General features: G+C 36.4%; 1 protein-coding gene across 3 annotated transcripts in view; it reads left to right on the top strand.

The window, feature by feature from the left end:
* The window catches only part of DENND1B (DENN domain containing 1B), a 153,258-nt gene that overhangs the window by 65,637 nt on the left and 70,816 nt on the right, over positions 1–16,805 (top strand). For 2 of the 3 annotated variants that reach the window (XM_071564690.1, XM_071564693.1), the window contains 5 exons: positions 5,788–5,857; positions 7,727–7,807; positions 10,454–10,513; positions 12,257–12,310; positions 15,375–15,485. In XM_071564690.1, coding sequence (XP_071420791.1) covers positions 5,788–5,857; positions 7,727–7,807; positions 10,454–10,513; positions 12,257–12,310; positions 15,375–15,485 — 376 coding nt within the window. The remainder of the gene's footprint in view (positions 1–5,787; positions 5,858–7,726; positions 7,808–10,453; positions 10,514–12,256; positions 12,311–15,374; positions 15,486–16,805) is intronic. The other variant, XM_071564691.1, reaches the window with a different exon arrangement.

Here is a 16,805-nt window from a genome sequence, read left to right as displayed (position 1 = left end):
GGTCCCAAGCCATGTGTTGACCTATGCCAGGGCTGCTAAAGAGTTAGGATTTGAACTGCTGAATGGGATTCTTAACTGAAAGGTGAAGAAAAGGCTGTGGTCAACAGGTTGTACTTTACCAATTTAAAGCTGGAACTAAGAATAAAGTCATGTGGTTTATGGGATTTCTCTCTCTAATTCGTTCTCTATCTGAAACTCTAACTAAAGGGAATTGTCTCTGACTTTTCAGCTACATAGTCCTGCTTTAAACTGGGTAGTTTTAAACAGAAAATACACATACAAAATTCTTCTATAGGTTTTATGGTTGGATTTTTTTGTTTGGTTGGTTTCATATACATGTATATATGAGTTGTGTAAATAGAATTTTCTCCCAAATCAGGATGTGTTGTTCAAGTTCTCTCTATGTTTATAAAGTGAAGTAAAAATCCCCCAAAGTAGCTTTCTCAGGCATTTTTGTTTGAAGAACTTAATTGTGATACTGTATTGTCTAAAGTGCAGAGCTTGTCTGCAGTTGCCGAATTGAAAGTGCCAATAAGTGCTAAATCGTAGTAAGGCGAGAAAATAAATGTTGGATTATTCTCCAGAATTGTTGTCTGATTCCTTGGCAAGTTTTATTTAATTTAGGGGTTTTTTTAGCTGCATGGTTGCTTTGTGAAGCTCTCAGTGTGAATCCTGCTGTTTCAGCTCCTCCCTCTCCACAGACAGTTGAGCTAATGCAGCCCTGTAAGACAGCAGGTACTACAATAGGCGTATTGTAAAATACCTTGTTGTGCTCATATCCTATACTGGATCTTTTCTCCTAGGCTTTCTTTTTCTGTTTTTAGGTAATAGTTTTGCTAGTTGACATTTGAAGTGGCACAGTGGAAACCTTAGTGATTACTGTTGAATAATAGAAGGAGATTTAATTCTTCTAGCTCTTGTTTCTAAGTACCACTGCTGCTTGCAGTAGGAATAATAGTCTGGGTTTACATGAAATTGTTTTTGAATTACTTGAATGGTTTTAGTACAAAGTACAAATAATTTGTTAAAAATCCTGAAGTTATTGATGGACTCTGAGGTTGACCTTAGCTATGCTGAGGAACAAGAAATGCATCATTAAAATGCTCAGTCTTAGATTTCAATAATTTGATGGCTATAAAATTGTCACCTATGTTTCCAAATGAAATTTTCTAACAAGGAAGACAGGTTTATGTGGTTAGGCTTTGTAGTTCTTCAGTTCAGACCACGCTTGAAGCTTTTTCACTCTTCCTTTAGGCAAATCCCTTAGAAGCAGAATGTTTCAGTTTTACACATTTTGTGTCAATTTTCCAGACAGAAAAGTAGCCCCTAGACATTAGACATTTAGCTACGGAAAGGCAGTTTCCTTAGTTTTATTTGATTACTAGAAGTTAGATTCCTGCTGATAGTTCAGGACTGTTAGTGGTTACCTTGACTATTTGACAGAAAACATTTCCTCTCCTTTGTTTAACCTTTGACTCATGAATGTAAAAGTTTTATCAGAGCTGTAGTAGAAGCACTAGTGAGGTGAAAGTCTACTTATGGTAACAAGAGTTATGCGTGACTTTGAATAAAAGTCTGAGCTCCTGCCTTGTGGCTCATTTAGATTAAAAGAAAATGCTAAGGACGTTTTTAATTAACCATGAAATATCTTGGTCTCTTGCTTTTGTGACAGACAGTGGCTGTACTTTTAAATAAAGACCCTTGTATTCTCAACCAGGGAATACATATCTATTAAAACAATATTGCATATGTTTTCGATGTTTCTCTTTATTATGGAAGAAACGTTTAAAGAAATTTTTGTGTGTTGTTGGAGATCGTGTTATGTTTGTTTTGTATGTTTGTTCCTTGAACAGCTATTGATTATGATATGAAGAATGCAAAGATAATGTGTACAATTAAACAAAGATAAACAAGAAACCAGTAATGGTTGCATAGTTTAAGAACCAAAATTATTTGTATTTGAAGTTTACTGGTCTAAACACATTAAAATTGAACATTAAAGCTCTGTTTTTCCTCTGCTTTATCTACTGTGAAGGGACTTCATTGATAACCTTTTGACGTTTTCATAAGACAGCTAATTAATTATGAAATGCACTCCTCATAAATAATTTTATGAATACAAATGTGGTGGTAAGGTCTTTCTAGTAATGGAGTTTAATTTTGATTTTATCTCATGTTAAGGTACATATTAATGTGACAGTTTTGAGTTAGGAGTGATATATTAAAAGTCTCTGTTAAATTCAGACACTTCAAAAGTATATTTCTCAGACAGGGCAGTTCTGTACTCACTTGAGAAAAAAATTATTACCCAACTTAATAGATGGTGATGGACACTTTTGTACTGGGTGACTTTTCTGTATATAGACTAGTTCTTCTGTGCAAAGCAAAGGTTAAATAATTTTGCAAGATTTGCTAATGGGACAAGCTAAGAAGATTCTTTTACTCTTTATGCTTCTCCTTTTTAGATATCACACACAAAAGTGCCATGCAGGCCAACAAGGCAAAGTGCTGGCTTCTGTGCTTGGGTCACAGTAACCCCAGGCAGTGCTACAGGCTGGGGGCAGAGTGGCTGGAAAGATGCCCAGTGGAAAAGGACCAGGGATGCTGGTCACCAGCAGCTCAACATGAGCCAGCCTGGGCCCAGGTGGGCAAGAAGGCCAATGACATCCTGGCCTGTGTCAGAAATAGTGTGGCCAGCAGGACCAGGGCAGTGACTGTCCCCCTGTACTCAGCAGTGGTGAGGCCACACCTCGAATCCCAAGCCCAGGTTTGGGCCCCTCACTATAAGGAAGACACTGAGGTGCTGGAGAGAGTCCAGAGAAGGGCAATGGAACTGGGGAAGGGTCTGGAGCAGAAGTCTGATGAGGAGCAGCTGAGGGAGCTGGGGGTGTTCAGCCTGGAGAAGAGAAGGCTCAGGGGTGACCTTGTCACTCTCTGCAACTCCCTGAAAAGAGGTTGTAGCCTGCTGGGGGAAAACACATAAAGGGAACTTTTTTGATTTCCAATAGGTCTTTGTAATATTTTGATGAAGTAATAAAATTATAATTAAAAATATTGACAGAACTTTTGCCATTAAACTGTACTATTGAAGAACTGAAGTTTCTGTGAAAAAGAAGCAGACGGCAGGTTGTGGCAGCCTTTGGTTTTGTGCTGTATAATGTAATGATGTACTTGTTTTTCAGGTTTAAGAGGCACATTGAATTTATATTAACATCATGGCTATGACATAAGGCTTAAAGCAATTGTTTTTCAACTTTTCCCCTCCAAAAGGAAACTGACTTTTATAAACTATGTTGAATTTGTGTATTTTACATGTTTTTCTTTGCATTTTTGTTACGCAAAGACATGGAAATGTATCATCAACCTGATTTTGCAAAGGAAGAAATTTTTATACAAGTACTCTGGTCAGCATGCCTTGCTGTATGAAAGAAAAAGTCTCCCTTGGCTTTCTGCTAGGGTTCATTAATTTCAAGTAATGAATTTGACCTTTTTATGCTTAGACTTAAAATGGCATTTAATTTTTGTTTTCTCAGTAAGAGGAATCACAGAATCACGGACTATTCTGAGTTGGAAGGGACCCACACGGATCATAGAGTCCAACTCTTAAGTCAATGGCCCACACAGGGGATTGAACCCGTGACCTTGGCTTTATTATAACCAAGTTTTAACAAACTGAGCTAAGGAGTTGAGATCATTCATACAGAAAAAGAAATATGGTTGGTAATGAAGTAGGAGCATTTATTTTTATAGAATGCTGTTTACACCTATTCATTATGAAAGAGAAGTGATGAGATTTTGAAGTACTCTACAGCAAAATATGCTGGGGTTGTGGTCGTGCCTACTGCTAGTGCAAAGGTGATAGCAAAAGACTGGAAGGCCTTTAGGTAGTCTAACCTATTTGTGTGACCAGTGCTATAAGAATGCTTTGCAATTTATACTTGCCTTGTATCTTGACTTGGACAAAACGCCAGGACAGTGTTCAGTCCCTGCTGTAATTCGAGGCTGTAAAGCTGTTCAGTGGCTCTGACATTTGCAGGTACTCTGAACGCTGTGGTGAATAATTCTGTTTGCCTATCTAGGCTGTGTTTCAGCGATGTGTAAAACCAGGTTAACATGATTTCAAGATAATAGAACAGGAGTCCTATGTGAAAGAACGCTCAAAGATCAGATGTTTTAGGTGCTGTCATGATGGGTGTTTTACAAGAGCGTGCAGCATTCACGCCTGTAAGCAGTGAATGACATTACACAGGTGCACTAAAGTAAATTTTATGATTATATAAGAATATATTGAATAGCAAGTGCAATAATGTCACACCGTAACCACTGTCAACAATACCAAGCATTAAAAGTGTCTTTGAGCATTAATAGGTTGATGTAGTTTTGATTAATAGTGTATGGTAAAATGTGATAAAAGCATTAATACAGTGGCTTTAAAGGAAATCATTAAATCATTGTCTCTATGCCTCTTTGGCTTGACGGAAATAAATTATGATGAGTTTTTGTGGTTTGGTGGTTAAGCAAAAGATAAGATTGCTAGACAATGCATAACTGTGTTCAGGTTCTGCTGTTCTTTTTCCTTTCCCTGAGAATTGGGGTCTGTTTCTAAATCTTTGCCAGCTCCGTACTGAGAACAGAGGTGTTAACAAAGAAAACACAACCCTTCACTGCACTAACTGCACAAAAGTAGACTTGGCTTCTCTACTAGCCAGGGTTTCCCCTAACACCTTTCCTTTTCCTATCAGGGAAGACATTTAGGTTCTGCATGCTGGACTTTTTCAGTTGCAGGTAGCATGCTTCCTGAAATATATAAATTTGAAACTTTAAGGTCTGTCCACAGCATGACCTAAAGCCTTTAAGAAATCCATGTCTGTAGATTTACACTGCATTGGAGTAACAGTCTGTAGTATTGCATATAAATAAATAAAACATTTCAGGCTTTATTTCCTTTCCAGCTCCCCCTTCTAAGATGAAACAGAGATGTCTATCAGACATACGATGATGTGTAATTTGTTAATGAGGTGTAATTTATACTGGTACTATTCATTTACCAGATGTAGTAGCTTAAATAGTGCTAATGGAAAGTTCTGTAGCATGTGGTCACTGATGATGTGACTGTTAAAGGTAACTCTTCTGTAAATAGGTGACAAAAAATGGAACTGATTCCACTGTGTTTGACTTTCTTTCCCATGGTCTTCAGTTATGCCTTATTTCTCTTGGGTTCATTAATTCAGTGATAGTATTGCACTCATATGGGCTGCAGACCCTGTGTTAAAAGTCTCTTAAGTATTTACATATTAATGTGCCGTGTGTTTACAATATTAGTGAATGTTTTTATTTTTGGAAGTTAATTCTATCTATAAAATTACTTTATGAGAAGACCAATATTCTTACGTATGATGCAACAACTGTACTATTGCATAGCAGCCATTCTGGCAGGACACTGGGTTATAGGAGGATGTAGAATTTCAAAATTACAAATAACTACTGAAAACTGTAACAGTTAATGATAGTAGGCATGAGATTTGACAGTGCTTCAAATGCCTTTAAAATACTAAGAAATCTAAGTATTATGAGCTCTTCTGTGCTTATTGGAACTTCATGCAGCACAAAGAATCAATCTATCAGTGACGCGTCATTAAATTTGTGGGGAAATTTTTTTTATGCTTTTTATTTATAAGTAAAAATACTCTAAAAACATGTCAGTCAGATCGATCATTGTAGTATTTTATAAGCTCTGAAAAAATACATTGATATCTTAATAAAACACTTTTTTTCCTCCTCTTTTAGTTACCTACCATGGTTTGAGGTGTACTACAAGCTCCTAAATACCCTGGCAGATTATTTGGCTAAAGAACAGGTAATTTTTGATATTCCAGCTCTTTGTATAAAATATTTCCTTAAACTAGTGGTCACTATTTGAAATTATGAAAAAGGATTCTATTCTGTGTAAAAGTTGAAAATTTGAGTAGGATTTAGTTGCAAGTTGTATTTATCTTGCTGAAATACAAAGAATCTGAACATACATACAGCTGCAACAGTCACTTGAATCCCACAGTAATCTTATAAAAGCTGCTGAAAATATACCTTTATAAAGTGTTAGTCTCAGCATAAACAAGTCTTGGGCAAAGTGTGAGCAAAGTGTCACATCACTGGAGAGCTGTGACGTATTGATTGTAAACTGTAGATCTCTGGAACTATCTGATTATCAGCTGCAAACACTTTTGTTCAGAACTGTATAAAATATGATGTACTGTTTCACCCTTCATATTAACTAAAAACTACCTCTTGTAATTCTGTCATCTCAGCTAGCAGGACAAAATTACTTGCAGCATTTGGTGAAGAATGATGATAGTTTAGTTTGCATATTCATGAGCAATTAGATGTATTCCAGGATTATACAGCAAAGGAACTACTGGCATCTGTCTTTACTGAGAACATTAAAGCTATACCTTTCTGCTTTAACTGTATTAGCATACTAGATTACAATTAAAAAAAAAAGTATCAATATTCAGCCATATGCTGTAGACTAGAAAAGCTGACATTTCAAAAATATATGAAGTATAGAATAAGCAATAATATGCATTATAATAAATAGATTGTAGAGAATGATGATATTTTATGCAAGAAGAAAATGCAGTAGGAAAGTTGGGTGTTAGCTGTGTGTTTGAACAGTGTGGAGTATGTATGTCTTACAAATGCTGTAATGAGAACTTGGTTTGGGCCCCAATTTCCCTGTAATAGAAAAAAATTATTTAAGGTTGTATTTGACGGAAGGGGGTAGGTATCGTTTTGATGACCATTGCTGACATTGCAGCTATTACTTCAAGCAATTTAAGTAGCAGTGCTGTAAGTTTGTTCCTTTATATGCTAAGAAAACTGTTTTGATGGTCAGAAAGTTTTAGCAGTGTATGGAGCATTTTGGTATATTCCCTGGTGCCAAACCTGTTGCTGAGGAGGCTGTTGGAGGACATTGATCCCCCCTGGCCCAGGCACTGTCCATCTGACCAAGAGCTACCTCCAAAGTCTTCTTTATTAGCATGAGGTCCAGTAGCATCATCCTTCTTACAGGGAGAGATGTAAGCTTCCTGTAGACTCGTGCAGTATGTTTAAAAACTCACCCTGGCTTGTCACTGATATTTTTTATTGTACTTTGGCAACATAAAGAACTTAATCTCCATGAACAAACCCCCTGAAGTGAATCAAAACCCTAAACCTAAACTCTTCCCATGTAAACATCTCTTTTAAAGATCAGAGTGAGGGATCCCAGTTAAAACAGGTGTCTGATGTAGTTTTTAGTAAACCGTATTATCTGTTTTATGTGTTCTGATGAAACATTTTTGTAGTATACAATACAGATAAGTAGCTGCATATTTAGTAAAGCTTTGACTATACATGTGTCAGGGCTAGCAGTTTTAGAAAGATGATATCCAGGATGCACTGACCAACCAGACGTGTTTTCACAGTTTTCAGCTGCAAATGAGGTGATTCATGTAAGGAGTATATGGGAAAACATGTAAGAGATTGGCTTAACTTGCAGATACAATCAGTTTATAAGATAAAAGGCTGGCCTGAATTTCGTACTTAATATTTAAATACTTCACTATGAATTACAATTGGTTTTGTCATTAAATACTTATACTCTTTGTCAACATATAGTTTGATGTTTAATAAATAGTAATTAGTTTTTATATGATAATTAACTACATCTAAAAACCATTCCCTACAGGAAAATGACTCAAATGATCTGTTAAAATCATTGTATAGCCATCCTGTGCCAAAGGCAAATGCTTTAGTCAGTTTAAGTGTGGTAAGTATTGTTTCTTTTTTATTCCTACTCCTATCACTGACTATGAAATAGTAGGTAAAGCTGAAATAAAAAAACACTTTACGTCTTTGAGTGAGTAAATTCATGTTACTTCCCATCATTAACTGGATTGAACAACCTTGTCTTTTTTTTTTCTCTGTTGGGTAGAGTTTATCTCTGTCTTATGTTGTTTTCTGAAAGTCATAAGGAAGCAGAAATTTGAATTTTGATCTATGCATGAGAAAGTAAACTGTAGTGGGATCTGACAGTGCTAGAACTACATTTTTGTGCTTCCAGCTGTTTCATGTAGAAAATTTTCATTTCTCCTTCTGTGCATGAGGAGACACTAACTCAGTTTTATTGCTTCTTGTGTCTGAGTAGGTAGACTTGCAGGACTGGACAAAAGTCTGTGTAAGCTGGCTTCTTTCCCATCTGCCTTCTCCTTATTTCTAGTTTTGCTTAATCATGCAAAAATGCTGTAGGAAGACCAGTAGAAGTGCACTGTTTTACATGAAACTTTCAGCACGTCCAGGCCTACCTTACTTTTGTACTCTGACTTTCTGGGATGTGGGACAGGACCCTGATAGTGTGTCAAGATGATGTTGCAGAAACATCAAAAAGTGAACCTGTCACTGTTAGAGTTCCTGAAGTTTTAAACAAAAATATCATGTGGATGTCCATTTAAATACATTTGTAGAGCTTGGAATATAAAGCCCATACAGAGCCTCTGCTGTGTCTCCAAGACATTGTGCATTTTCAGAGCATCTATACAGTCCCTGCGCTTGTCAGTAACAGTGTGCAAATAGCTGTTTCTGTGATTGAACCATCACAGTTTGCAGGACACAGAAAGAAGGGATTTTTGTAAAGGCTTCCCTTACACACATACTGAAAGATCACTAATTTGTCTTGCCCTTATTTGTGTCATTTCTTGTTACTTTCAACCCATTTATTTTAATACTAAGCCCAGTACTTCAATAAACTAAGCACAGACTCCAGAAAAGCATCTTGGACCTATTGTGAAGGCACAGACAAATGGAGAGTCTACCACTTCTGTTCCAGCAGCTACTGACTCTTCCTGCTTAACATAATGTTGCCGTTGTTTTATTTTAATTTGTCATGTTTGAAATCCCTTGTTTTTTCACTAGGCTACAGAGACCTAATATTTTTCCACCTTGAACAATGCTAATCAACTGTATTTGGAAGTCCTTCTAGTCTTGTTTATTGTTTTTCACCAGAACAATACTGGTTTTGAGGCTACAGTTGGAACTATTTCTGTTGATAAGTTTTTCCTTCTGTTGTCAGAGTAATGTTTCATAGTACCTTTGCCAAAAATACTTCTGTATATCAAATATCTTGCTATCATTATTTGCAGTATTATAACCAATAATAATTTGGCACCTACAAAATGCTTTGTAAAATGCCCTTCTAAAGTTCTGTGATTAATAGAGACAGAGAAGTTTTAGGATTTTTTTCTTGCATTTCTTGCAAAGCACTGCTGTCAGTGTTGCAGTTCATCTTGCATGGAGCTTGCCCACCTCAGAAGAATGTTGTGGTGAATACAGCTGGGTACACGAGCGACAAATGCTTGCAATAAAGTTGATACTTGTTGGTTTTATTTCAATGTTGCCTGACTTTATCAATTACAACTTGTTCCCAGTAGCTCGTTACATCAAAGAGTTTTGAAAGCTTTCTAGATGAACAATTCAGACCTCTTGCCAGAGACAGTTGAACAAATGCTGTGGGTTCGGATGGGGCAGAGCAGGAAGGGAGAGGTTATCTGGAATCCCAGTGTTTGTTGGATCTACAGACATCTTTGTTTTTGTAATGCTTAGTGCTCCAGGGAAATGTTTATGGCCACTGTTCAATCCTAACTCTGTGTGCAGAGTCTTTTGCATTGATCTTTCTTGGTCCATGTATATTGTAACTAAGCTAGACTGGAACCTTCAGTAATAGACATCAAAGGAAACTATAATCTGAAAAATAACTGTAGAAATGACATCATAAGGTGGCTTTTCCTTGTGCCAGGATCAGTCCAGTTTGAATTTCGTGGTGCAGAATTAAAAAGATGCCTCCCTCATTCACTCAGGCATAGGTAGATTGCAGCAGGATTTGGATGGCAGCCCCCAGTGGCACTTAGGATTGTGTGTGTATAACTACCCATAAATTACTCCTATTATCTGGATACATGGGGTTTTCTAGTAGCCCTTGGTTAGGAGAATGCTTTGGTCCCATTAGGAACTAAGTTCTGCTCTCACCTATTGGTCTTAGTAACAAATAGTCTGCAGCTGAATAACAAATAATCTGCATCTATGAAATGATGCAGATATAATCAAATATAATCTATGAAACCGGAGTTTATATATAATTTGGATCACTTTTATTTTACCCATAGAGGGCTAGCAAAGGTGATTTTTTTGTTTTGATGGTTTGGTTTGGTTTTTTCTGTCTGGTTTGGTTTTTCCTTTGTTTTGTTTTGTCAGAAAAGCTAGCTAAGTCTGAATTCAAATGTGGGAGAAATAAAAAGAATAAAACTTATTTTTAGCCAGTATTTTAAACATGGAATTTTACAAGCATTAGAGCCAGCTCAGGCCTTTTTTTGTTGGAAAACTAAAAAGTCAATTGTTCGATCTTTCTCTCATCTTACATAAGAACCAAGAGATGATTTTTGCAAGTGAGCAAGTTTTGAAAAAACAGCCTTGTCTTGTATCGGTGAGTTAAAAAGGCACTGACTATCTAAAGCCTATCGTAATTAAAGAAATAATTACTTGCTATAGGATCTCTCTCTTGATTTCAGACTTATTTATACCTGTCCTTTGGGAAATTCTGCTGCTGTCTTTAACCTAAAAGAGCAGTCTAATTTTAATGTACCTTTTCTGTTCAAATCAAACTTCCGAGCTATGTGTGTGCCTGTCATAATCCCCTCGTAAACACTGCAATGAAAATCAGACCCTTGAATTGATGAACAAAACTTGCATTTTCTGGTGTCCTTTTTGAGAAAACTTTATGCAGGCCAGCAACTATTAATTTAGGATCTCTTCCAAGGCCGTACATCTTCCAAAGGAAGTTCACAAAGATGTGCAAGGACTCCATACCACATTATTTTTGCTGCTTTATGACTCTTAATGACTGCAGTAATGGCTCTTGCTTCTGATAGTACTGGCTTCCTTTTCTGTTTAATGAGTGAAATTCTATTACTTTGCTAATTATAAATAATTATTTCTCTGAGTTATTAACTTCATTACTCAGAAATCTTTTGATAAATATTCTGTGACCTTATTACATATAGGAAATAATTTTCTGTTCTCACTATACTTCTGAAGAATATAGACATTCTATCTGAATATTTTCCTGTTCTTGACCGGAGAAAAAAATCTCAACTTTTTTTCCTTCTGTTTATGCAAAACAATAACCTCTGATATTTATTGTGCAAGTGGTTCGATGTTTATGGGATGCCATTTTTAAGCCAATTTTTGCCTTAAATTTTAACTATTGCCAAATGACCTCATTTATGGGGAACATTTTCTATTAAATGTATCAAGCTGTTTTAATAAGTCTCTTACACAGGCTTAATGGTATTAATAATTTTTTTCTTGAATGCAAGACACATTTAATGTCTTATTGACTTTGTCTTTATGTTTTTAATTATCATTTAAAAATATACTAGGAAAACAAATTCTAATGAAAATGTCAAAATTCTGTTAAAAACAGATAAAAGCTAAAAAGTCAATAGTTATCATATTTATTTCGTATGCACTGAGTTTTTTTCTCCTTCCAAGATTTAGACTAACATGCAAAAATGCCTTAAAATTACTAATCTAAATCTATTTCTGATAACTATTAAGAGCATTGGATTAATAAGAGTAATTTAAAATACATCTGTTTTCAGTTTAATGCATTTTATATTTACATCCTAGATGGCCTCTAACAAAGATGCATAAAATTGCTAATATATTTCATAAGTGGTTGCAGAATCTCAAGCTTCAGACCCTTCATTTCTGTTAACACATTTTTGATTCAAAGATGTTTGGAAAGAGAAGAGAATATATGTCTAGTAATAATATTTGTGTTCTAATTACTTTGTTCTTGTGAATGATTTACATCTTGTCCTCTAAACATTGTTGGTTTTTTGCAATTTTTAATTCAATGCTTAAGTTAATCAATGCTATTCTCAGGCTTATGACAACATTTAAAGCTGGCTTAGTTTCAGTGTTATTTTGAAATGGCAGCCCAGCATTTTGTTCCCTTAGTTTGTGTGCTGTGCTGAACCAGAGCTTGTCATTCCATGTCGTGATCTGCTTAATGCTTTGTCTAGTAGTGATAAGAATGTCATTGGGAAAATGGCTCTTTGCTTAAACAAAGATGGGGTTGGAAATCCTAAATGTTGGCTTTTAAGAGAAGAAATCTGTTTTTCTGTGTGCTTAAATTATCAACTATTTTTTTCCCACGGATCAGCACTCGTATTTCATTACTCCTGATTTAACTGGATTGCCAACAATCCCTGAAAGCGTAAGTATTCCATTTCTTATTTAACCTCATTCTGGGCTGGGCTGAACTTCTGCATTTATCAAGATGAGATGTTTTTCCCCAAGACTGTTTTTAGAATATGATTGATGTCTGTTATTGCAACCTTTAGCTGTTGCATTCATTAACCTGTTTTGCAGCAGTAACAGGGCATTTTTGACCACTGCTATATCCACCCTTTGTTCATAATTACTTGGATTCTTTGCATTTATTAGGATTATTTATATGAAATATATTCTACTTCTGCACCTTATATTATTTGAATACTTGTCCTTTAAAGACTGCATTGCTAAGCTGTGAATTCAGCTATCAAGATATGCAGTAAATTTTTGTGCAGGAAGGCATTATTGTTTGAGGCTCTGTGAAAACATGATGGACCTGCTTACACTTGGATACTAACCAAGAATCTGGGGGGAGATTTCATTTTTTTGTTGTTTTGAGTTTGTTTGTTTGTTTTATTTATGAAGATTTGCATTCTTTAGATGCTGAATTCTTGATGGTGTGTAGATTGTGGCGTAGATTGCAAATGTGGAATCTGGGAGCGTGTTCTGTGTGCCCTGTTTAGCAGGATTGCATCCAATAAAAGAGCTTGGAAGCTTTCTGTTTCCCACTGTTGCCTTTAAACCGGGACTTGAATATGGATAGATAGGTGTGCATTTTTGTGCTTTGAATAACCACTTCCTTCTGGAAATTTGGACATTGGGGTTCCCCACAGCACAAGATGATGCAGCACCACAGAGCTCATTCCTGGCCGAGGATGGGGTGTTTGGGCCTCAGAATGTTCACAGCCAGTGAGGTGTCTCCATTGCCTGCTCCCACCTCCCCTCCCTGGCTGAGGGGGAGGCTATGCATCCCAGAATGCAGAGTGGGATGAGCGAGGGAAGGACACAGAGCCAGGGAATCTCTGGCTGGAGAGGAGTGGGAGGGTGCTGTCAGTGGGGAGGAGGCCTGAGGGTACACCTGTGGTGGTGGGAAGGATTCCAAGGAGATGGTACAGCCCATCTTGCAACCCAGAAAACATGGGAGAGTTGCTGGATGTGCAGGACAGGGCTTAGTTTTTAAATGTCAGTTTTCATCTGTTTCACCTTATGTGTTTAATTCCTTTATTTTTAAGAAATCTCTTGTTTTAGCTTGTTATTTGGGATTCTAATAGAATATGAGTTTGGAAGTTAGAAGGTGTGTTATGTGTTCCACTTGAAGAAAATGTGGGGAAGCATCTGTCTGGACCTCTGGCTGATAGAGGATCTTGCGGTGGTGCCACTGTGGTTTTTATTTTTCTGGTTCTGTAGGAGAAAGGTAAAACAATTTCAAAGTCCCTTTCAATAGTTACTTTTTACTCCATTAATAAAAGTCTCATCCTTCCAGTATAAATCAAAATAGTATGGTATTAATGGAGAGTTAAAACATGTGGGGAGTGAAGAGATGAGGTAATTACAGTAAAGTAGCAATACAATTAATTTGTTAATTTCTTTTTGTAAGGTTCACATATTTCAGGGGCAGTAACTTCTCAGATGTGTCAGAGAAATAACTGTGACTGTCTTCCAAAAAAAAATTGACCTGTACAAGGTTGTGAACTGCTTTTTTTCCCCACAGCTTTTGCAACACAAAATCAGCACATCACTATCAATTGCAGTGTTAGAGAGTATTTAAGGCAAATTGGACTCAAACTCTCATGGTGCATCAGCCTCGGACAGCCATTTCCAAGCAGCATGTGGAAGACCAGATTTTCTTTTTCCTAAATGGAATGTCTGTAGCCTTAATGCTCTGGTTTTTATCTCTTCAAAAATTCTATGCAGCATGGACCAAAAATAACTCTAATACTTCATGTGTCCAAATTATTAATGCATTTCTGACTCTACATGAAACTGGGTTGTCCATTGGATCTTTTATCTTTTCAGTACCTTTTTTAGATTTAATATTGCAATATATCCAAAAAGAAAGTCGTCCCACTCTGAAGTTTTTACTGCTTGGCTTGCCCTGGCTGTTTTTTCAGGTCTGCATCATCTTGCTGCCGTGTGTTGAACACAACCAGAACTGACTCTTAGTCTACAATTACACTCTTGATGTCTATCCTTGGGCTGGGGCCTGTCCTTGGTAGACCTGCTACATGAATGTTCAGTAATGTTGCTGCCCTCGAGAAGAGATGAATAAGAGTTCTGCTTGCAGATATAATAATGAATATATGCAATTAAATATTTTGCATATTGGGTGGTGTATTAGTGTATTTTCATACATATTCTCTAGTGTTTACAAAAATACGCTCGTTCCCTTAGAATTTTTGCTGGTAGCTGTTTTGGCTTATGCAGAACTTGTATGTCTCTGGCACTGTGCCCTGCAGAAATGCTGTTAAGTTCAGCTGGTACAGAGAGATCTCTTCCATCTTTTTCGCCTTTTCTCCCATTTTTCTGTTGTCTGAACTGTAAATGGGAGATGCTGGTGACTTTGCTGTTGATTAAACCCAACAGAGCGGTTCTTATCAGGGTGAAAAGGGTGGCTGCAGAAAGGACCCAATACCTGCCAACATTTCTGGATGTTTGGTGTCCTGGCGCACAGAGTTCAAGCTTGATGTTTTTCAAGAAGTAATTTTGCAGTACTTGAAATGGAATAAAATATGTTGACTTTGGGAGAACCTGGCAAAGTAGCAGTTTCATTACTGCAGCTGTGGCAGAACAGTTGCCACAGGGGCGGAAGATCAGTTCCTGGGTCGGAAGCAATGGTCACCTTAAAAGCATCTGATGCTTTATATTATACCAATTTCGTATTTTTTCAGATTTGAAAAAACAAAAGGGCACATCTTAGTCATGAGCATAATGAAGTGAGCAAAATAGTAATAATTTACATCAATGTTAGGTTTTCTTTGGCTTTAAAACCCAATTAATTATTTTTAAAGCATAAAAATTTTAATTCAAAGGGATTTGTTTCATAGTTTTTAGGTTGCGTTTTTTTCCCCCACCTCTTAATTGGACAAAAATTTTCACAAGGAATGTATAAAATGTTCCACTTAGCTACTACTGTTGCTATATTTTAAATATTTTATTTATTTAAACAGAGAAACCTCACTGAATATTTTGTTGCTGTGGATGTGAACAACATGCTGCAACTTTATGCCAGTATGTTGCATGAGAGGCGAATCATTATTACCTCGAGCAAACTAAGCACTGTAAGTACTTCACACATCTCCTTTTAAGTAGGATATATTGAACATTTCACAAAATGACCTGCAGACCTTTGTGGTTTTAGATATGTTCCATGTGTGCTTATAAGACAATATCTACATACTCTTCTAATATATGGTTTTAGTCTGGCTCTTGAAGTACAAAAGTCTGATTTATATAAGACCTACTCAGATACATTAAGTCAGGTTAATTATTTTTCTTATCAGGAGATGAGAGTTCTTTAACTCTTCTGAGTTCATTTCTGTGCCTTCTAACCTAAAAAGAATTCTTAAGGGCTATTATAAGATCTTTATTATTCACTTGTGGCTTATTCCATTGGAGCTACTTGAAAGAAATCAAGGGTCCATAATAGTAGCTGCTATCCTAACCTGGTAATAGGTAGATTCATCTTTGTTAGAGTGGTTTGAGAGTGCACGCTGTAATATCTGTGATTTGGAGCAGCTCTTCAAACTGTCAAGAGCGTACAACTCAAAATAGCAGTTTTTTTAATTATAGATTTTAGGCTGCTGCCCACATTAAAATGGTTTTTTCCTCCCCTTATACCTGTTTAGACTGCTTAATAAAATAATAATGTGTTTTATTTTGAAAGTATACCTAAATATTCACACGTTATTTTGTTTTCACAGAATCTATAGACTTTTAAAATACCCTCTTTTGCATCAGTGTAAGGCTATCACTTTATAACCAATTTTAATCATAGAGTATAATTCTTAATGCACAATCTTTAGCCTATTAAGCACAATTACCTTATTTTCAACAATACTGCCTAAAACATTTTGTTTAATATGTTTTCTGTGGTGGAAAGTGCACTTTATATTTCTGAATGCTGCTATTTGTACTCCCATATAAATGAACACACTATTACAAGGTTTGACTCAGTACTAAAAATTACTCTTTTCAAAGATTTGCAGGTGCTGATTTCCAATGGATAAGTGTGTATGTAAGGATGAGAATTTTTGGATTCTGAGTAGTGGATAAAATGCCTTTACATTTTTTTGAGTCAAAAGTAATTGAAGATAGAGAAGATTCAGAATTGTCATAAAAGTCTGACAGGTTTCACCATTGCTGTCAGGGAATGCACAAAGGCAGCACTTTACCAGTGGTCGGCAGGACGCGGAGCTGAGTCAGGCCATGGTGATTGGAGTAAAGCACACATGGGATCACATAAGCAGAGACCACATGAACAACTGAAATCCAGAAAAATAATTAGTGAGTGAATTTAGGCAGTCTTCGAATTACTAGTCTTTTAACCACCAAAGAAATTGTTGTATTCTGTTATAGTGGTTTTCTCTCCTCCCCTTCCC

This window comes from Pithys albifrons, chromosome 10, assembly GCF_047495875.1.
Source record: "Pithys albifrons albifrons isolate INPA30051 chromosome 10, PitAlb_v1, whole genome shotgun sequence".
Classification (NCBI taxonomy): domain Eukaryota; kingdom Metazoa; phylum Chordata; class Aves; order Passeriformes; family Thamnophilidae; genus Pithys; species Pithys albifrons.
The sequence above is the reverse complement of the archived record's forward strand: the minus strand, read 5'-3'. Positions and strand labels throughout refer to the sequence as shown.